This window comes from Lichtheimia ornata, assembly GCF_029851405.1.
Source record: "Lichtheimia ornata isolate CBS 291.66 chromosome Unknown scaffold00006, whole genome shotgun sequence".
NCBI classification, from domain to species: Eukaryota; Fungi; Mucoromycota; class Mucoromycetes; order Mucorales; family Lichtheimiaceae; genus Lichtheimia; species Lichtheimia ornata.
The window spans coordinates 320888-342149 of NW_026695326.1; the positions used below are offsets into that span (position 1 = coordinate 320888).

Here is a 21262-nt window from a genome sequence, read left to right on the forward strand (position 1 = left end):
AAACTGGATTGGCTGTGATGATCCATGCAAAAAACCACCGCTCATTCGCAAGTGTGATTATATAACTCTTTGTTGGGCTTTACCCACTTACCGGCTCATACATAGCGACAACCCACCCTTTTTCCCATTCCACATTCTTTTCTTCCCTTCCTTCAACATGTTTCGCTTTGGACGATTCGACATGGGTGATGCGTCCTCTCCATCCATCGAGGGCGACCAGCAGCAGCAGCAACAACAACAGGACGGCGCTAGCAGCAACAGCAGCAGCAGCAATAGCAACAAGTCAACCAGTTTCTTACAACGAATGGCCAGTGCAGACACGTTGCTTCGATCATCAGCGCCTCTCATGAAACGGCCTAGCTTTTCCAGTCTTCAAAACAGCTTCTCTTCATCGTCAGGCTCATCGATAGCTTCCTCGTTTTCAATACCAGTACCTACCAACTCGTGGGGCATGTTAGCATTATCACGTCTTCGGGCAGCAGACGACGGCGAATTTGATGATGTTATTGATCTTCTTCTCACACGCGACAAGGTAAGCCTTCATCACTATTTACCTATATGTGTGTGTATGTGTGCATTGACAATTTCCTTTTGTAGGCCGTGTTATTGTTACCAGTATCCCAACCATCGCATCCATCCGCTATCATCGATCGTGAATTCATCCAAGATCATGTCATTTTGTATCAAGCAAGCAACGACATGTCGCAAGTCATTTCCCTGAGTGGCATACGAGGCACATTTCAAAGGTATATGGAAAGAGTTGGGGAATGCAAAACACACATCAGCTCATCTCGTGACCCTAGTGACCAATTCGTTGCTTTGGGTCTCTTGCCATCCGAACGAGAAATATCATCCATCATTTCAGGATCTTCAAGCAAAAAGTAAGTACATTGGATACATTGATGATGTAGAGGATGAAACTAACGCTCCCTTATGACAGGTCTTTATTTGACACATTCAGCTTGGATCCTTCATCCATACCATTGGATTGTCCTAAGTACAACATCCTTCACAGCCATGTTCAGTTACCACTCAAAGACGACAAGATCATCTCTGCCATGCTTATCCAAAAGCCTATATCAAAAAATGACGTTGTGGATTGGGAGGCAGCTCGCAAGAACAACCCAGGTGAACATGCATCCAATATCGCTTCGAGTAATTCCAATATTGAGAATGATCGGCGAGTCAAAGAGTAAGTGATGGAATGGGGGTCGTGTATATGTGTATAGGTTACTGATGAGGAAGGGATAGCTTTATCAAGAGTTATCGAAAGCGACCACCAAGAAATTTGGACCAAGCCAGCAATCATGTGCTTGACTTTTTGGATGATATGGCTGCAAGGAAGAATAATGACGAGTATATGGATGCATTGGAGTGCCACGTGTGCTACGAGTTATATGATTGGTATGCTGCAGGTTTATGGTGAATGTGCAAAAGCGAATGAACATTTAACTTAGTCGCTTATAGCTTATTCTCAACGCCTGGTGGAGATGAAACATTGCAGGATGAAGCACTTGAATCACGAATTGCAGCACTGAACTTACTCGACTTGAACCTTTCTCATTTGGGTATCATTGTGGAGGATGAATCGGATGTCAATGATATCAATGTGGTCGTCAAGGATGCCGGCTTGCAGCTTCAGCAGCTAAACTCAATCCCAGATGCCAAGGGAAAACTTGAAGGACTTGTCAAGACACACCAAATCATCGTTGGCAAGTATTTTCATCATTGTCTTTCTATTATACAAGTATAGCTAACGAATGAAATAGAGGCTATTGAAGGATTTGCAGAGAAATACCGACAAGCTAAATTGGACACGGATTTGGAAGTTGTGCAAGAAATGAAGCATGCCATGTCAGCTGCTAACGAAGAGGAAAAGGCCATGAGCCGGAAGCCATCTGCAACAGGAAGCAGCAGTATCCTTGGTGATAGCAGCAGCAACAACAACAACGACGATGACCATGGTCCATTGACAATGAATGAAGAGGATGAACCTAAGGAAGATGATGAGGATCAGGAAAAGGTCAAAGGAGATGAGGAGAAGGATCAGCAAAACGCTTCTGTTGAAAGCCCAGCTTTATCCGATGGAGGACAAACACTTGGATCTGCCAGCGCCGATGTCTTACTGCCACTCCTTATCTTCACCATTGTCAAATCCAACCCAACCAACTTTTTGTCCAATCTTCGATTTATTCATCGATTTCGGCGACCATCAAGGATATCAGGACAAGAAAGTTATTGTTTGACAAACATGGTAAGTTGTTATTGTCCAAATGGGTATGTATGTGGTTCTAATATTTGTATCACGATGAAAGATGGCAGCTGTATCATTTTTGGAAACGACAAATCTAGTTGGTCTTGGTCTATCAGCAGACAAAGTTTTAAGGTAAACAAAGAATTGGGGATATCCATATCGGCAATGTGTGCTCATTCATACCCGTCTTGATATTATAGCCATGTCACTGATTTGAACAGCAGCAAAGAGATGAGCGGTCGTATATCACCCCCTGCACCACCAACCCCACCAAAGACAACGCCTGCACCACCAGAACCTCCACGTAGTAGCAGTGTTGATGCAGCAGCTGGATTGAAACTCATGTCGGATATGGTGGATAGCTCTTACAAGATGTTTGATGGGCTTGGACGGTTATGGCAACGTGACGCAGGGAAACCACCGACTAAAGCGGGATTAACGCCAACCACTGATACCACTGCTGCTACTGCCGCTAGTCGGGGCCGAGCTTCAACCGTGACAGAAAGTGAACTCAAGGATATGCCTAGTAATGGAAGTGGTGGTATACGTGGTGCATTGAGCCCTAGCAGTAGTAGCAGCACCGATGGTGGAGGTGGTGGTGGTGGTGGTGCCACACGTACATTATCAAGACGACCTGATGCATTACATGCATTATTGCAAGCACCTTCACAATTGATTCATTCCGTTGGGAACCCACGAGGGCAGCAACAACAATCCATCAACAAGGCGGAAGGACCAATGCAAAAGTTTCTCGATAAAAAATCAGTGGAGGATCTCAAGATTGGTGAAGTAGCTGAGCTATTGGCGGATTACAAGCGATTGGCGGCAATGATGAAGCAAGCAGGTCTTTGCTGAGCATCCTCCCCCCCCAAAAAAGATTATCACACCATTTGCATTGATCCATTTTCTTGTTCCCCGTATACCATCAACACGCTCACACCCACACATATACGCATACATGTTTTAACAAAGATCATTTATGAAAGAGGAAATGGGTTTATATATGAGTAGTGTACAAGAAAAGAGTGGTGGTATGATATGCAAACGAAAGAGAGAGAGAGAGAGACATTGTGTATGGATGGAATGATAGGAAGCGAGAAATGGATAGGTCAATGGATATGGCGATATAAAGAATGGATGTTTTTCTCTACACGATCGAATAGCCTGCCGAAGATTTGATATGTTTCTTGCTTCTGAACAAGCTTCGACACATGTTGGTGAGTCGTGCGGGTCGAACAAGGATAAGGATGAATACACACACGCCACAAAGCACAACCCAGCTGGCAAGGTGGATGTCGTATCCTGCTGAATCTTCCAAGAATGAAGACTCTTGTTCTGAAATGGCTCCATTGGATGATGTTGCAGGAGGTATGATAGGTTGTTCATTTACGACAGGTCGCTTGGATACGAGTTCATTTGAGAGAGCACGATGACCAGCTAAGAACGATAATGCATGAGTGCTGCTGCGGAAAGAAATCCGAAGGTGATACCAAGCGATTATTTTTGGGTGGGGGCTATACTTTACCTCCAGTCATATGTACTTGATCCCACCATAAATAGTTATCAACGGGATCGAGGCATGATCCTTGACATGTTTCCCAATACGCATCTTCGACATTATCCATATTGTATTCTGCTGGATCACCGAGCACATAGCTGAAGAGTGTATACGTATCCACAAATTGAGCATTCCAGCTATCGGCCCCATCTTCGAGTCCGACATTGTAACCTTGTGTGCGTTGTTTGATGATGGATTGCTCCTTTTTGTGTGCGAGATAATAAGGCGAGAAATCGAGAGGCAACAATCCAATGACAAGGATTTCTGCATTTGGGTCTAAACGACTCAATTCAAGCTATGCCACAAAGAAAACATGAGCTTCCCATGATTGAAAACCCTTATTCAACAAATTACTACTACATACCACATGCTGCTTGACACAATCCACCAAAGGCTCTACATCGGTTGTCTTGCCTATAGAATAATCATGGTTTCATTAATCTCAAGAGAAAATGGGTGATGGTGGTGTCTTTGTATGTACCATCAGCCATATCCGTGTTGCCGATAAATATGGCGTGGATGTTATTTTGGTCTTTGGCTGTTTCAATGGCAGGCTTGGCTGCTTGCAACTGCCGTGTCAAATCAGAGGGAAAATCAGGGCGAGTGCATGCTGATGCGCCTGATTGGGCATAACTCTTTAGTGGAATATCCCATGCTCGTGCCAAGTTCTCGCTCCACAAAGGACCATTCGTTTGTCGAGATTTGTCATTGGTATCTGTTTCTATGCATGAGCACGTTGTTGTTGTTGCATGATCATCGTGATGAGCGCACCTGAATAGGAATCACCATACACAAAAAGGGTTGACATTGTTGTATTATACAAGGATCGACTGCTACTGCTGGTCTCGTTGATAAAGGGAGAAGGATGAATAAAGAAAAAGCAAAAGAGGTTAAAAAAAGGTATTTATGCAAATGAAAAAGAATTCATGGATGGCCTGACATTTCCCTTCTTGCTATTTTTATCCCTCTCTTGAATTTGTCGACTGATGAAAATCAGGCAGGCATGGGCTCAGCCTTGTTCCAGGTTGTGTGTGTGTAACTCAAATCTCCCATACAAAAACCTCCTTCCTTTCTCCACAATCCTCTTTTGCTTGTGTGCCATTAAAAGCTCTTTCGCAACCAAAAAAAGGTGCTCGTTAAGCCCATCTTGCTTTCTTTTTGCCATCCTTATCAAAACAACAGACCATCACACCACTCCCCATAATCATACGTTTTTGAAACATCCCTTTTTATGTAAATCACTCATCCACTATATAAATACCCTATCCAATCCATGACCGCGGCTATCCTCATACGAGCCTTGAAGTTTGCTGGTGGCATGTCGCTCCTAATGTGAAGGATGAGCAATGGCGGCACTTGGTTACCATGCAGTGAATGAAGCTTTATCCCGCACAAGGTGGCGTAATCTGGTGAGGCACATTGGGAATGAAACAAAGACATGTCTTGGTTGATGGAAAGCTCAGGATAAACGGCGTTGGTTGGGAGTATATCAAGATTGATTAGACATGGGTCTCTAAACAATAAAGAATGCCTCTCTTTTTCCGGCCAGCATTATCAGTGTTTCTCTTACGCATAGTTACATACCGGGGGAAGTTGTATTATGCATGTGTGTGTGTATGCGTCATATTCCTGCATTACGGGGAAAAGGCTGTTTGAGAGCTAGATGAACAAAGTAGCGAATGGGAAAAGAGAGATGATATCTGTGGTGCTTTATAAGCGTCATAGACGTGGCGGAGGATGAAATGAGGGTCCAATTGAGCAAGAAAAGGGTTCAAAGGAAACTTCCTTTTCGTTTAGGCGGTCGGGTATTCTCACACTGATCGATGAAAAGCTATCTCAGTGAGTCTTTAGTCAGGGTGGCTTACCTATAAAACATCTTGTTACAAGGCATGTGCTTATAGCATGCTTCCTTTCTTGTGACCATCTCATGTGATCCTATCATTTTCTTGAATGAAAGAGATGGATTTGCCTTTCTTTTATAATCCCGTTATTATCCACCATTGAGATGTGCTTATCAAAAGGAAGGGTTTCAGAGATGCTGCTGTTTTTTCAGGGTGCACATATAAAAGATCGGGGACCCCGTCGTTATAGGCTGAGAGTATTATGTAATTCCAGGGTCCCTACTGGTGCAGTAAATGACGATTAGGTAATGGGGCCCCGACCCTTTTAAATTTTCACAACCCAATGGGCCCTTTTGTCTTTTTCTCTCTTTCTCTTTAACACACACACAACACTTTTCTTTCTTTTTACCTTCCCCCCTTTTTCATCCGCATACATATATAAACATGTCACCTGTCAAGGACTCCTCAGCACCCATCTACAAGATTGTGAATGCCAAGCTATTGCTTAACCATGAACTCGTCGAAGGCTCCTATTTGTGGTTCCAAAACGGCAAGATCATTCATCCCCAGAACCTCTTTTTCGACCTTCATCGTGAAGCTGATGAGATCATTGATGCCAAGGGCATGTTGGTGGTGCCTGGTTTTATTGATACCCAAATCAACGGTGCATATGGTATCGACTTTGCTGATTATGAAGAGACCGATGAAAAGCTCTCCAAGGATATCGATACCGTGGCCAAGGGATTGTTGAAATATGGATGCACAGCTTTTTGCCCTACCGTAGTAAGCTCAGAACCCGCTGTCTATAGCAAGGTAAGGTGAAATGGGACATTGTTGTAAAGGAGGAGGAGGCAATGCTGACTCTTGTTTTTTTTCCATGATGGATTGTTTCAGGTGTTGCCTTTACTTAGACCCCGCAAAGGAACTGCCGATGGCGGAGCAGAGATCTTGGGTGCACATGTGGAAGGACCCTTCATCTCACCCGAAAAGAAGGGTGCACACAAGATTGCCGTATTGCAAGATGCCAAGAACGGTATTGAAGACTTTGATAAGGCTTATGGACCTGAACTCAAGAAGGGCAAGGATGCTGTTAGCATCATGACATTGGCTCCCGAACTTCCTGGTGTCACTGATGCTATCCCTGACTTGGTGGCACGTGGCATTACTGTTGCTCTCGGTCACAGTGCATGTCAAATCGCCGATGCTGAAAAGGCTGTCAATCAAGGTGCTAATAGCATTACGCATTTGTTCAATGCTATGCAAACTGTAAGTAGTAGTGGTGCTAGCAAGGATGTATTGGGAAGGTGGAAATCTAATGATGTGTGTTGTGGATAAATAGTTCCATCATCGTGATCCCGGTTTGGTTGGTGTACTTGGTGCACATGACTTGCCTATTCCTTCGAAAGCTAAGGGCCACCCATTGCCTTCCAACACATCTCCTTGCCGCACCAAAGCTGATCCTCGTCCTTTCTATGGCTTGATTTGTGATGGTGTCCATGTCCACCCCAACTCTATTCGTATCGCCTATTACTCTCATCCTCGTGGTGCTGTTCTCGTTACTGTAAGTATACATCACACACACACATCTCCATCATACATGTAGACTCATGACGTGATCATGTAATCATAATAGGATGCTTTATCAGCCATGGGTCTTCCTGCTGGCACCTATTCCCTCGGTGGTCGTGATGTTGCTGTGGATCACAATGGTGCAGCTTACATCAAGGGTACCAACACTTTGGCTGGCAGCACTTTGACAATGGATGCCTGTGTTCGCAATTTCCAATGCTTTACCAATTGTACCACTGTTGAAGCCTTGGAGGCTGCCACTCTTCACCCTGCACAAATGCTTGGTATTGCTGATAGAAAAGGTACTCTTAATGTCGGTGGTGATGCCGATCTCGTCTTTTTGGATGAGGATTTGAAGGTTAAGCGTGTCTTTGTCGCTGGCGAGGAAGTCAAGTTATAATGTTGTTATATCTTTTCATATTTATATACACACACGCACTCACATCATTATACGCTAAACACCATCACCCATTCAATGTACCAAAAACCTATATACGAGCCATAACATTTGGATTCCCTTTTCATCCCTTTTGATCATCCCCATTTTACTTTCTTTCACTCTCTGATGTAATCTATTGTCAAACCACTCACACACAAATATAATATAAACATCGCACAAACATGCATCCCTTGTGTAACTGATCTTGTGCTTGATATGGAAAAGTCGGTTCTGTCAGTGATCTTTTTTTGTTTCGGGATTCACAAACCATGACGTTATCCCACATCTCAGTCATCATTATGATCTATCTTTTCCCAATTTGAGCCAACATGGTAAACATTTGTGAGTGGAGATGATAGCGGTGAGGTATAATTATAGTGATTGTAAAGGACAAAGAAGGAGTCATAAAGGAATGGGAATACAAAATATGGACTACTAATACTTGAAAGCATCAGGTGTGGTGGATCGTTGACGGCGACAGATGCACTGAAAAGCATACCAACCAGTGGCTAAGGCTGATGCAACCATCGAACCGAGCAACATCCACGTGCTTGGACCAATGTGAGCATTGATATTGGCTTGGCCTGCTGCATCCCGAATCTTTGCAGCTGCTATCACCACCATGATAAAGATGACGCATAATGCACCGGTTGCCATGAGCGACACAAACGCCAAAATGAATTTAGGGATCCGCCGGAAGAATGTAAATAGGGTCACCATCATAGCAAATGCATTGGCAAGGAAAGCGACCCAAAATAGAATAAAGATGGCAAGGTAAATGCTGTCAGGCAAATCCACGCTTAGCTTCACATTGAGTCCTTCGGCTTCGGCTATAATGTTTAGGATCCCGTGTTAGCGCCTTTGAATCAAATGATATCACGCAGCATGATATTAATGCAGAAATCACTTACGCCAATTGAATGGCACCGTGGGTGTGCTACATTCATCCACTGTGTCGCCCGTGCCATAGCAACTTCCCCTAGTAGTAGTAGAAGATGATGTTGGTACGATCATTGTAAAGAGGAGGCCCATTTTAAACGTCGTTTTTTACCATAGACCGAGACGTGTAAACTTATTCTGATATTCCACAGAGGCAAAATAGAGAGCACGTAACACTGGTAGGTTGCCAGATCCGCTCACCAGAACGAATATTTCCAATACCAATGCTGCGAACGTTAAGAATGTTGCAAAAACTTCGCCAAAGGATAACATAAAGATGAGATGAGAAAAGAAAAAGGTTGCTTGAGGGAGAAGAAAGGGGAAAAGGATATACAATGGAAAAACTCTTGGCTTATGGTGGCACTGCGTGCTGTTGTCCCTGTGCGGCGGAGGTATGGATTGCAACACCTTTTCCTTGCCGAACCTTTACAACCACCGGCTCACTGCCTTTATAGACAAAGATAGCTCTACCAATGTACAGGATGTTGTAGTTTCATTGTTGTGGCCTACCTCCATCATCCTTCATAATACAATCACTTCCAATGATGCCATTGCTTTGTATTATTGAATAGTTATCTACATCAGTAGTAGAAGAGGATATGCATCTGGGATTAGGAAAGCGACAGGAGTAAATCATCAGGGATGCTGCACGGTGGTAAGCGGGGAGGTACAAATGTGTCACGGCATCAAGCGTCTGAGATCTTTTTTGACGTCCTGTTGCCAAGTCATTCAGTTTTTCAGCGCGCCTGTTGATGCAATTGCACCAACACAAAGAAATCAAGACGCTCAAAATCACGTGATGTGCCTTTGATGAAACGTATGCATGTCATTGTCATATTTCATTCATTCATGTAATTTCTTAACAAAGAACAGCAATAAGCAATATAGGGGTGATCAATGGTTCAATGGCATACATAAACAAATGGGATAGGATGATGTTTACAGGGTCACTGCATACTATGCTCTACTATTATCTCCCAAAGATAAGGGACGTTGTAATGTATTCCACAGCTATTGTAACGGCGTACAGGCGACGATAGGTTGAGCACAACGGTGCTTTGAGAATCCTATTTCCAAACTCAGTGAACCAAGCTTGCACAAAGGCTCTCTTTCTTACTGTTGCCGACATCACCATTTACTGCAGCTCATGAGTGGAAGGAAGGTCACAGTAACTTGTATGTTGATGGCATTACCTTGACGAGACTGTTGGACGTTCTCATTCTTACACGCGACACGCCACATAGACTGCGACGAGTTTGGTGTCTGGCCGCTTATTGCAGACGACCTTTCATCTCGACTCCCTCTCAAGAATCTTCATTGGCGTCCATCGAGTCAACGTGCTGAACGCTACATTCCTTCTCTCGAAGTCGACTTGCAACGATTCAACTTTGAGCAGGTGCCTCAGCCTCTTCTTGCAACCCATACAACGTACTTGAACCTGTATTTCGTCAACTGTGAGGTAGGATGATATATGCTACACCCCTTTCCCGCCAAAAACCATATTCATTCATCCGTTGCTAGGATAATGATACGTACAAGAACCGTGTCAAAAAGCAGATCAAGACGTGGGTGGATATGTGCAACATGAAGAAGAATCAGGAGTGGATGATTGTATTCGTTGCTGGTCAAGACGCCAAACGTAGCAACAACTATCTCGGTCTCAAAACTACCGTGTATGATAAGATCCGTGCCGACTTTAATCAAGGAAAACGAGATAGGTAAGGCTGATCATGATAAAGGAGCAATAGAGCGAGTTTACTCATTCATGGATGATGATAATCAGATGCACGTATATCCGTATCCATGATCCTGACGGCACCAAATCAGAGATGTGGGATGACTTTTATCAAAAGGTCAAGGAATGCATCATTCTCGGCTTCGATATGCACGTTGTTCAAATTGAGGAAGACACGCGACGCTTGGACATGCAAAGGCATATGCCTGGTTGGAATTATTGTACCTTTTTCATTCTGAAGGTAGAAGGATTGGAAGGATTTAGGATTGCCCAAATTGCTGATAAGATCATCATAGGAAGGGCTGGCCCAAGCATTTGAGATCATGACATTGTATGAAGACGCGTTGATCCAATATGATGAACTTGAAGCTTCCTTCTTCCAAGTACTAAGAGGTAAGGCGTATAAGGGAGAGGGCATGAAAGAACGTGGATCTAAAAGGTGATCTTTCATTTACAGACAAAGCTCTCGCATGGTTTGGTCATTTTGGTGCCACAGAGCCTGGAGATGACAGTGACAACATTCTCGATTTCAAGCGCAAGAACTATCGCGAGTTGATCAACAAGAACGTGATTTCAGTCTTTGATTTTCGATGTTATTTATTTGCGAGACAAGCACGCATGCTCATCAAACTCCAACGCATCATTGAAACATGTCGTCGTGGCCAGCTTTTTATCAGTAGCTTTATTCCAGCAATCAAAGAAAACGAGGCAAGTACAAAAAAGTGGATAGATATTGGATCACAAAACTTATCCGTGTGCATGTTATAGGATATGTTGGTTGAGAATTTTGTGGAATCTTGGGTTTTCTCAGCTTGCATGAATATCGTCAACGAGTGTGAGCCTTTGTCAGTCAATCTCGCTGGTGCAGATCCCAATTTCATTGGCCCATTTAATGCCGTCAAAGCCGATCTCTTATTGACAGCACGACGACAGGTACACAACGTCTATATCCCACCTCATATAACTCTTTCTCTCTTTCTCATCCATGTCTGAAATAGCTCGACAAGCTTGGTGTCAAGTATAAGCATCTTCCCATGTCGCCTCCATTTTCGACCTACATTGATTCAAAGGATATGGAACAAGAAGCGTCAAGCAGTCCAAAGCCAAAGAAGGGTAACATGACCAACCAGAAGCTATTGGAAGGAATGGATTCAGTGGAGGCCTTTGACAAAATGTACATGGTAAGAGCATGATTGGTTTGGAGGGGTGTTCCGTTCACTCACTCATGAACGTGCATTTAAAAGGCTTTGAGCGCACGTGCTATCAAGAGTTATGATGTGAGCTTTCGACCAAGAGCCGCTTTGACAGTACATGGAGACATTGCTGGCTTGAAATAGTATGTGATGATTGGCAACGACACACGTGACTCCTCGATCACTGAGCGTTTTTATACATTATAGTACACGTGATAAGTTGGATGAAGCTGTCCGAATCTACGAGTCTGTGATTTGGCGTTATGGCGAGCAAGATTGGGGATCCATTGAAAACAGCTTGTTGATAAAATGTGCTGATTCTCAACGGCGACTTGGCAAGATTGACCAGTACATTGAATCCTTGTTGACGTTACTCAAGAACACAAGCTGGCTCACTGTTGAGGAGGCGACTCGTTACACTGAAGAATTGCTGTCAAACGTGCATAAACTTGACACTGGTAATATACAAAAACAAAGGTGCTATACGTTTTCTTCCATGTGGATTGATTTTTGTCACACTATCAGATTTACGAAGACTATTCGAGCCCATGTTCTCGATTGCTGTCGTCACAGTCATCGATGATGAGTCAACAGTGGAAAGCAGTAGCGTGGAAATCAACATTGAAAATCATTTGCCAAAGGTTAGCTAGCGACAATGCATTGATTCCTTCGCGTTTACAGGTACTAAGGCCATGTTTTTGACTTTAGAGCTTGCATTGTGATCGTCTTAGTCTGCGTTTGGTTGGCAACGATCCTGAACAAGTGTGGTTTACAAAGGAAGATCTCGATCTTGCTCCTGGAAAGAATAAGGTTTATCTCACAAGCAAGGTTTGTTATATACTTTTGCATGCAACAGCCAAATGGCGAGGTAACTCATAAGTGCTATAGACATCTACATCTGGAAATTATGTTGTGGAAGAGTGTGACATGCATGTTGGCAAGCTCGTTTTCACACACAACTTCATGCGTGATGGTCAAAAGAAGCGGATCATGCGATTGAACCACGATATGAAGCGTCTTCAAGCTACAGTGTCTCAACCTGATGAAGGTATGATTCGACTACCTACTACAGCGCAGATGCTTATTTGAAATGTAGTCTACCTTGGAGAACGGCAACGAATGGCATTACGTATAAGTATCGGTGATCATGCAATTACGGGTGGTAAAGCCCTCCTGGAACCTCAAATGGATGGCTTGTTGATGGCACAAACGGATAAGGTTGCTGCAAAGATCGTCGAGGGTGAAGGTTGGTTTTCATTGCCGACATCATGGATTCTCACATAGGGTGAAGCGCTAATGGCAACGTATAGATAACGGCACTACGCTTGAACTCGACATGCTAGAGAATGGTGAGATCGTTTTGCCGGCATGCAAAGCACATCAAGTGTTGGAGCTGCTGGTTGGATATGATGGCGCATACACGGAATTTGAGTATAGGGTATGTACGCTATGTTCTCGTGCGTGATGTTTTTATTCTTTGCTAATGATGATCCTAGGTGAAAACAACCATTACCTACAACACAGAGGCGGGCGAACGCGAATTCGTATCGGCTGACACCATCCATGTCACCGTCCCATTGGTTGTGACAGAGTCAAGCGTTTTCCGTGAATCATGGTAAAAAGTTTGCTGCATATTAACAATGACCCCTTTACTCATTACCCATCATCTCGCAGCATCTTTCTCAAGGTTGAAGTATCCTGCAATGGCGAAAACCCAGTCCGGATATTGAATACCGCTCTCCTACCATCACGCACCTATGCTGTTGAAAAATCCAACACAATCAATGACTGGAATTTGGTATGTTTATGATTGAGCTGACCCTTCAAGCTGCTGCTAATCATATCCTTTATGTAGACCATCTTCCCTAAGCAAGTCGCCACCTTTGTATATAAAATTGTCAAGAACACAGATACCGATCTACAGGGTATGCATGCAACCAATCCACATACTCCAAAAGCTTATGTATGGTTCATAGATCTTAAACCCAAGGTCCGATTTCATGCTAAATATCGCACGCTTAAAGATGGTACGTTTTTGCACGTTACATCATTTACCCATGTGCTGATCTTTTGATAATAGAGGTGGAAGCTAGTATCGGTGCCATGTTGCAAAAGAAGCTCCAAGAAAACGATTCTGCACAGCACTTTTCATATATCTTCTCCAAGGTCAAGGAAGCCTTCTTGTCATCAGTGGATTATGTCAGCTATGGCTTAACGGACGTGGTGCACCTTGATGACTTTGATGCCGAGTTGTGCGAGTCCTTCCTTTTGAATCGGGATTTGAAGACCAAGGTGAAGCTGCTCGACATGATCGAAGAGTTTTTCGAAGTGGGTATAAAAATTACATTACACTCTCTCCTACCAATGCTGAGCTATCTTTGCCGTTTAGGAACATGAAGCAATTACTGAGCGCACTATTCGTGAGAACTCACCCGATCCACGTATCAACGGCATCCTTTTCCCACTTGAAGTACCTACATCCAAAGTAAGTGAAGTTTGTTAAACCATCGTTTGATTTCCTCCTTATCAACATATCAAATACAGGCCTTACATACAGCCGAGTTGGTGCTTAAGATTGACAAGGATTTGCTGGTGGCGGAATCTTGCCCATGTTTGTTGCGTATAAAACAATCGACCTATTGGACAGCGGATGACAACGACTCGGAAGAGGCTCCAAATGAATTCTACTATGATATTGCCGTGGATTATGACAATTGGCTACTAGCAGGAAAGCGACGCTTGCGATTCCAATCCAAGGTATACCAAAGATGAAAGTGTCTTTTATATCAGCGATCATAATACTAAGATGTTTTTAATGATCTAGCCTGGAGAAACACTTGAATTCCCTATCGATTTGGTACCTCTGAAAACGGGCAATCTTTTGCTGCCAACTGTGCGTGTCCTGGCGATATCGCCCAACGTTTCAGCAGCAACAATGTATGTCAATAGTGCACAACAAATCCTTGTCAAGGCCAAATCCAAGACGGCTACCTTTTTTGTTGAACAGCAGCAACGTTTCCTTCAACCCCAAGGATCCCAATCCTTTGTAGGTTCACCTCCACCACCACCTCATGACCGACCCACTATTCCTGATATCACCGCATCCTCTTGAGACATTTGACCCCACAACACATATACATGAATATCCTGATCCACCCCTCTTATTGTATTAAAATTTTCTTGTTTTCGTTTATACGATTGAATATATGTGCAAAGCGCCTAGATTTGATGTCTGTCCTACACCAGCAGCTGCAAAACGACCTTCATCCATTGAACAGTATTCGAGCCAATTGAGACGTGCCATGGTGGAATCAAGTTGGTATGATTGTTTGGGTTCAACATCTATGCTATCAGTCAACTCCCAAAGCTTGACGGTGCCATTGGCTGATCCAGAAAGCAGCTGTTGTGGTTTTCCTTTGGTGGATGGCAGGAATGACCTATTAAGCACAATAAATGAGACACCACATCATGCTGAATCGTACTATCCCACCAACAACTTACAAGCAATTGATAAGGTGATTGTGTGCATCCGTGAAGCGCATTTCTTTGGTTTTGCCCTTTTTCCCTCCATAAACAAGTTGCAAGCTTCCATCACCAAGACCTGCTCCAACCCATTGTCCATCAGACGACGTATCAAGTGAATATACAAAGGGTGGATTGAACATTTGCTGTTGACCTGGGGCGGTTTCATTCGTATCTAAATTGGCGTGTTAGGAATGCTGTGCTGTCCATTATGCAGTGCAACAAACACATACTTGTAATCTTCATTGGTGTACCACGTGAAAAATCCCATTGGAAAAGCTGGCAATCCATTCCACCCGACCAAACTACTGAATGTGAGCATGCCAGTCGTTCCATCTCTATTCCATTCCTTTTACCTTCCCATGGTTTACGTGCTCGGAATCGAACGGCCATACAAATCTACAATGGTAAACTACCTGTAAGCTATTTAGCATGGATAAAAGTCATCTCACTTACACTGTTGTGCTTCTTTACGAGCTTCTTGTAGATCTTGTTGTTATCCATATCCACTATGATAGCATGCCATGTCAGCCATTGATTGATTTGTTGAGGTGTAATAGCCACTCACTCACCCACTTTGACATCGCCTTGGTCATCGCCTGTTGCAAGGAAGTTGTCTCTCACATCGATCTATAGAATCCCAATTCAACATTCATACTTGTATTCTTGGTTGATACACACATACGCTGTTGATCTCATCTTCGCTAAACTCATATTCCTGTGCTGGTGTACTGAGGATGAGCCCCTCGTTTCGTAGATCAAAAGCATAGACCTATTGTTGACGCATACCCACACTCTCTGTTAGAAAGCCATTATGTATTATTCGATTAGACCCTTTACCTTTTTTCCTGACGCCAAATAAACGAGTGGCTTCTGCGTAGCAAAGGCAATACTGGAGACCTAGCGATCGACATACGACAACGCACGTGGATCAATGAGCACAAATGGACAATGACATAGATCTGGATGTAGTACCGCATCACCAAGCTTTTGAATTCCTTTGATGGCTCGCGCTTGTCGTAGATCCCATAATCGGCACGAGTTGTCCTCTTTTACGACATTAGCTTCTTGTACAAGCTTTACAGCCAAGGTATCTTACCGGCACCCGATGCGAGCACGTGATCCCCTAGAATGGAGTCTTGGGCGTATTTGACGCAGAGAACGGCACCTTTGTGACCATCCAACCGAGCAACTGGAGTTATCGAGTTCATGCAAGAGAGATTCAAGGAGAAGACGGCTGCTGCAATCCACTCAAGGAAATCCCCCGCGTCCAAAATAGTCAGTCGGGACTTGTGTAGTAGTACTCCAAATACGATTGATGCATTAAAGAACACTATCGTATCATATAATTCAATGCCATGTTACAAAAAGGGAACAGGGGGAGGAATAAGGGATGGGATTACCCCTTGTGGCAGGTCCATATGCAAGATGAAGAGACAATGAAATTCGATTACTATAAAGCTACTTCTCCTAAAATCTTTCGTGTATGTAACAAAAGTTGTTTCTTTTTCGCCTTTCTCCCATACTACGACATGCAATACACGCGTTTTGGAAAGACGGGTCTTCGAGTAAATGGAATAGCTTGAGTTGGCATTAATCATGGTATTCATCATTCTTCTGCACATCAGGTATCCCGTATTTGCCTTGGTTGCATGTCCTTTGGTAATCCAGACTGGAGCGATTGGCTTCTTGGTGAGGATGATGCTATGAGCTTAATTAAGAAGGCCTATGATGCTGGCATCAACTTTTTTGATACAGCGGATGGCTACTCTAGCGGCGAAAGTGAAAAGATTCTGGGCAAGGCAATTCACAAGTATGGGTTTGCGCGAGATCGTATCGTTGTTGCCACCAAGGTGTACTTTCCAGTCCAACGCTTTGTGATGACGGAGCAAGAACGTATTGCAGGTGCTGATATTGTCAATCAATCGGGTCTATCACGCAAGCACATCTTTGATGCTGTGGACGCGTCTCTCCAACGCCTTGGTTTGGATTACATTGATGTTTATCAAATCCATCGTATGGACCATGTAAGTAACAAGGATGTATAGCCAAACTTTTGTGAGTGACATTTATTACGCAAACACCAGCACACCCCTATTGAAGAGACGATGGAAGCGTTGCATGACCTGGTGAAGAAGGGCAAGGTGCGTTACATTGGCGCAAGTTCGATGCATACATGGGAGTTTCAAAAAGCCAATCACGTTGCTGCTATGCATGGATGGACCCAATTTGTCAGTATGCAGAACCTTTACAACTTGTTGTATCGTGAAGAAGAACGAGAAATGATCCCCTACTGCATTGATCAAGGCGTGGCACAAATCCCATGGTCACCATTAGCTATGGGTGTCTTGTGCGGCAAAAAGCGTGATACCAAACGTAGCGAGCAGAGTATTCCAATGATGCAATTCTATATGGGTGGTGGTGAACGATATGCAAAGACCAATGATGACATTGTGGATCACGTGGTAACACTTGCAGAAAAGAAACGATTGAAGCCAGCTCAGGTAATGTTGCCATTATCCTTTTCAGCCATAGACAAGGAATGTGAGAGCTGACTACGTACATCATAGGTTGCTCTTGCCTGGCTATTGTCAAAGTCTCATGTCACAGCACCCATCATTGGTGTGACAAAGGAACAACATTTACAAGATGCCATTGATGCTCTGAATATTGAACTTACTGAAGATGACATCAAGTATCTCGAGGAGCCATACATTCCCAAGCCCTTGTTACCTTTTCAATAAGTGGGTTTATGATACACGTGAATGACATGTTTCAGAAGAATATACAAAGATGTGAACTGGGTATTGCATGATGAAGTGCAGGGTGTAAATGGGGTGGTTACAGGTGGTGGTGGTGGTGGTGCATTGTGGATTTGTTTGTGGACCTGGTTACATTGCTGCACGAGTGCTCCGTTCATGGTGACACATTCTATGTGCCTGGAAGTCCGTTTCCGATTTACTTGATTGAATGAAGAAGCCGTTCTCAGCGGGGGATGATCTCCCGACGACAATAACGACGCCAACAAATGATGAGAACAATGACATCTTTATATAAATAGAATGGTTTCTCCACACACAAAGCATATGTGATTATAGCTTTATAATAAACATGTCATTCGGATATTGAACCTAGAAAACGAGGGTGCCACCTTGTTGATCGGTTTCACGAGTGAAAGAGAGTGAATAATAAGACGTTGCAGCAACCAACAGCAAACCAGCCCCGCCCTCTCTTTGTACACAGAAAAAACAAGAGGAAGCAGGTTCCCTTTTACTCTCTCTCTCTCTCTTTCTCCTCTCTCTCTCTCTCTCTCATTCTTCCTTTCTCTTGTCTCCGTCACCCCCGCTCTCTTCCACTCGTCGTTTACAATGGACGAACTCATTCAGTTGACTAACAAGCTGCAAACCGTGTTGGCGTCCATCAGCTCTTATGAAAGCCTCGACCTTCCTCAAATTGTAGTGGTGGGCTCACAATCCTCTGGCAAATCCTCTGTATTGGAGACCATTGTTCAACGCGACTTTTTACCTCGTGGCAGCGGCATTGTTACCCGAAGACCTTTGATTCTGCAGCTCATTACACAACGTCAACCAGACGCTCTTGAATATGGCGAGTTTATGCATGCCAGAGACAAAAAGTTCTACGATTTTGACGAGATTCGCCAAGAGATTGAACGTGAAACGGCTCGCTTGGCTGGTAGCAACAAGGGCATCTCTCGTACACCTATCCAGTTACGCATCTATTCACCCAAAGTGCTCACACTCACACTCGTTGATTTGCCTGGTTTGACCAAGGTATGGTACATATATAAAAAAGGATCTTTAGGATGCGTTTTATTCATGCATGTGATGCTTTATCTCAATGTATAGATTCCTATCGGTAAGTATAGGAGATATCGATCAAGGAGGAGGAGAAGAAGATAAGGATCATATATATTGAATGCAGCGTGGAATAGGTGATCAACCACAGGATATCGAGAAGCAAATCCGAAGCCTTATCATGGACTTTGTATCCAATCCAAACAGGTAGGTGCATATGAAACTTGGAGCCACAGGAGGAGGAAATGTGAAATTTAACATGGCGATAATATTAGTATCATTTTGGCTGTGTCACCGGCGAATATGGATGTTGCCAATTCGGACAGTCTCAAGTTGGCGCGCCAAGTCGATCCTGAAGGCAAACGTACGATTGGTGTTTTGACCAAATTGGATTTGATGGATGCGGGCACAAACGCTTTGGATGTGTTGATGGGCCGATCATACCCTCTCAAGCTTGGATTTGTTGGTGTTGTCAACCGTAGCCAACAAGACATCTTGACCAACAAGCCCATGTCGGATGCATTGCAAGCTGAAACAGAGTTCTTCCGGCAACATCCTGCTTATCGCAACATTTCAAATCGATGCGGCACCAAGTTTTTAAGCAAGCAACTCAACCATGTAATGTATTGCTATGGAAACGAATGACCATGCCACATGCTTATTCTCTCATCCCCTTATAGATCTTGTATACTCGTATCAAGGAGAAATTGCCAGAGTTACGGACCAAGTTGAGCTCGCTCGTCAGCCAAACACAACAAGAATTGAATCAATACGGCGATCCAGCCTTTACTACTGGGGCAGTGCATCGGGTAAATATCTTTTCATGTTGTCAAGGTGGTGCATTACAGTGTTACTTATATCGGATGATGACGTGTTAGGGCTCGTTGATCTTGAAGTTGTTGACCAAATTTGCCAATGACTTTGTCGCTGCCATCGATGGTACCTCTTCAGAGATGTCTACCAAGGAGCTGTAAGTTGATGATGATGATAAAGATGGGCATGAGGAATATAGGAATCTAATCATCAGCCATATATAGATGTGGAGGTGCTCGTATCTATTTCATCTTCAACAATGTGTTTGGCAGCGCTTTGGATGCGATTGAACCATGTGCCAACCTTACCAACAATGATATCCGCACAGCCATCCGAAACTCGACAGGTCCTCGGCCATCGTTATTTGTACCTGAGCTTGCTTTTGACCTGCTGGTCAGACCCCAAATCAAGCTTCTCGAGACTCCTAGTTTGCGATGCGTTGAACTCGTGTACGAGGAGCTTATGAAAATATGCCATAGTTCAGATAACAAGGTATGTAACGAAAAAGGACAATAGCATCAAGGCAGAGGAATCTAATGGATTTGGAATAGGAATTAATGAGATACCCACGACTGCATACGAAGCTTGTTGAAGTTGTATCGGAGCTTTTGCGAGAACGATTGAGTCCTACATCCAACTATGTCGAGAGCTTGATTTCCATTGAACGCGCTTATATCAATACAAACCATCCCGATTTCTTGGGTGCAGCTGGTGCAATGGCGAATCTTGAAAACGAATCAAAAAAGAAAAAGAAGATGGAACGACGAAAGGTAAATACACTCAAAAAGTGATATCCAATGGAAACAAAAAGCTTATGATGGTATTCGATTATAGCACGTGCGAACAGCTTCACCAGCATCCAGTGTTATCAGCGCCGGAAGCCGTGCAGATGAAGAAGGACACCCCATGCCAAATGGTATTCATGCACCCAAGGAAAATGGTATCGGGGCACACCCCGATGGCAAAGAATCATTCCTTACCTACTTTTTCGGTGGCGCCAATAAGAATGAACGGCCGGCCCTTGGTCCTCAAGACATGGTCAGCAACCCCAGCTTTTCTTCACCCATGTCGGTCACCAGCATGATGGAAAGCGAACTTGAACGCAAATTTGAGCAACAAGCATCACTCAATGTACCTTCGGAAGAACAGCTACAAGCTTCGGATAGAGAGGAGATTGAGATTCAATTAATCCGTAAGTTGAATAAGGGTACATGTACATCAAGGTCCAAAGAAAGGATATTAACCCCACATTGATAGGTACCTTGATTACCAGTTACTTCAATATCGTAAGGAAAAACATCCAGGATCTCGTTCCCAAGGCCATCATGCATCTCCTTGTCAATCATTCACGTGAATCGGTGCAGAATCGTCTTGTCGCATCCTTGTATAAAGAAGACATCTTCAATGACATGTTGCAAGAGGATGAAAATGTGGCAGCTGAGCGAGAAAAGTGCAAGACCATGTTGGATGTATACAAGCAGGCCTTTGAAATTGTCAACAATGCCCTGTAACTTCCCCCCCTCTTTACCCATCCTAGATAATATATACACACACACAAAATGAATGATGTACGCTATCTAAAAG

The 21262-nt window shown here is 43.7% G+C and overlaps 8 protein-coding genes across 8 annotated transcripts; 5 read left to right on the forward strand and 3 right to left on the reverse strand.

Annotated features, from left to right (window-relative positions):
• Positions 1-157: 157 nt before the first annotated feature.
• Positions 158-3109, forward strand: O0I10_002276 (uncharacterized protein; the record flags this gene model as incomplete). The annotated part of the gene is made up of 9 exons (XM_058482360.1): positions 158-532; positions 598-746; positions 804-881; positions 941-1192; positions 1252-1404; positions 1468-1712; positions 1770-2254; positions 2316-2386; positions 2455-3109. The coding sequence occupies 9 exons, from the start codon at positions 158-160 to the stop codon at positions 3107-3109; spliced, it is 2463 nt and encodes an 820-aa protein (XP_058346858.1).
• Positions 3110-3401: 292 nt separating this feature from the next.
• Positions 3402-4620, reverse strand: O0I10_002277 (uncharacterized protein; the record flags this gene model as incomplete). The annotated part of the gene is made up of 5 exons (XM_058482361.1): positions 3402-3691; positions 3780-4107; positions 4177-4226; positions 4294-4527; positions 4584-4620. The coding sequence occupies 5 exons, from the start codon at positions 4618-4620 to the stop codon at positions 3402-3404; spliced, it is 939 nt and encodes a 312-aa protein (XP_058346859.1).
• A 1477-nt stretch (positions 4621-6097) lies between these two features.
• Positions 6098-7622, forward strand: O0I10_002278 (uncharacterized protein; the record flags this gene model as incomplete). The annotated part of the gene is made up of 4 exons (XM_058482362.1): positions 6098-6466; positions 6548-6919; positions 6993-7214; positions 7287-7622. 4 exons carry the CDS (start codon positions 6098-6100, stop codon positions 7620-7622), a joined length of 1299 nt encoding a protein of 432 aa, XP_058346860.1.
• A 474-nt stretch (positions 7623-8096) lies between these two features.
• On the reverse strand, positions 8097-8873 carry O0I10_002279 (uncharacterized protein; the record flags this gene model as incomplete). Its single annotated transcript, XM_058482363.1, has 3 exons — positions 8097-8491; positions 8573-8640; positions 8713-8873. The coding sequence occupies 3 exons, from the start codon at positions 8871-8873 to the stop codon at positions 8097-8099; spliced, it is 624 nt and encodes a 207-aa protein (XP_058346861.1).
• Positions 8874-9747: 874 nt separating this feature from the next.
• On the forward strand, positions 9748-14640 carry O0I10_002280 (uncharacterized protein; the record flags this gene model as incomplete). The annotated part of the gene is made up of 23 exons (XM_058482364.1): positions 9748-9775; positions 9845-10059; positions 10122-10318; positions 10384-10576; positions 10632-10728; positions 10793-11043; positions 11104-11268; positions 11334-11516; positions 11580-11671; positions 11736-11986; positions 12054-12169; positions 12237-12356; positions 12417-12576; positions 12625-12774; positions 12839-12966; positions 13025-13143; positions 13203-13326; positions 13384-13453; positions 13505-13555; positions 13609-13856; positions 13918-14013; positions 14073-14285; positions 14353-14640. The coding sequence occupies 23 exons, from the start codon at positions 9748-9750 to the stop codon at positions 14638-14640; spliced, it is 3555 nt and encodes a 1184-aa protein (XP_058346862.1).
• Positions 14641-14718: 78 nt separating this feature from the next.
• Positions 14719-16261, reverse strand: O0I10_002281 (uncharacterized protein; the record flags this gene model as incomplete). The annotated part of the gene is made up of 10 exons (XM_058482365.1): positions 14719-14965; positions 15030-15225; positions 15284-15355; positions 15407-15449; positions 15507-15559; positions 15623-15680; positions 15736-15822; positions 15891-15950; positions 16026-16099; positions 16150-16261. The coding sequence occupies 10 exons, from the start codon at positions 16259-16261 to the stop codon at positions 14719-14721; spliced, it is 1002 nt and encodes a 333-aa protein (XP_058346863.1).
• A 321-nt stretch (positions 16262-16582) lies between these two features.
• O0I10_002282 (uncharacterized protein) lies at positions 16583-17794 on the forward strand (the record flags this gene model as incomplete). Its single annotated transcript, XM_058482366.1, has 4 exons — positions 16583-16618; positions 16679-17077; positions 17138-17554; positions 17621-17794. The coding sequence occupies 4 exons, from the start codon at positions 16583-16585 to the stop codon at positions 17792-17794; spliced, it is 1026 nt and encodes a 341-aa protein (XP_058346864.1).
• Positions 17795-18418: 624 nt separating this feature from the next.
• Positions 18419-21189, forward strand: O0I10_002283 (uncharacterized protein; the record flags this gene model as incomplete). Its single annotated transcript, XM_058482367.1, has 10 exons — positions 18419-18841; positions 18917-18926; positions 19003-19072; positions 19141-19483; positions 19546-19674; positions 19744-19835; positions 19903-20170; positions 20230-20448; positions 20513-20870; positions 20936-21189. The coding sequence occupies 10 exons, from the start codon at positions 18419-18421 to the stop codon at positions 21187-21189; spliced, it is 2166 nt and encodes a 721-aa protein (XP_058346865.1).
• Between the last annotated feature and the right edge of the window lie 73 nt (positions 21190-21262).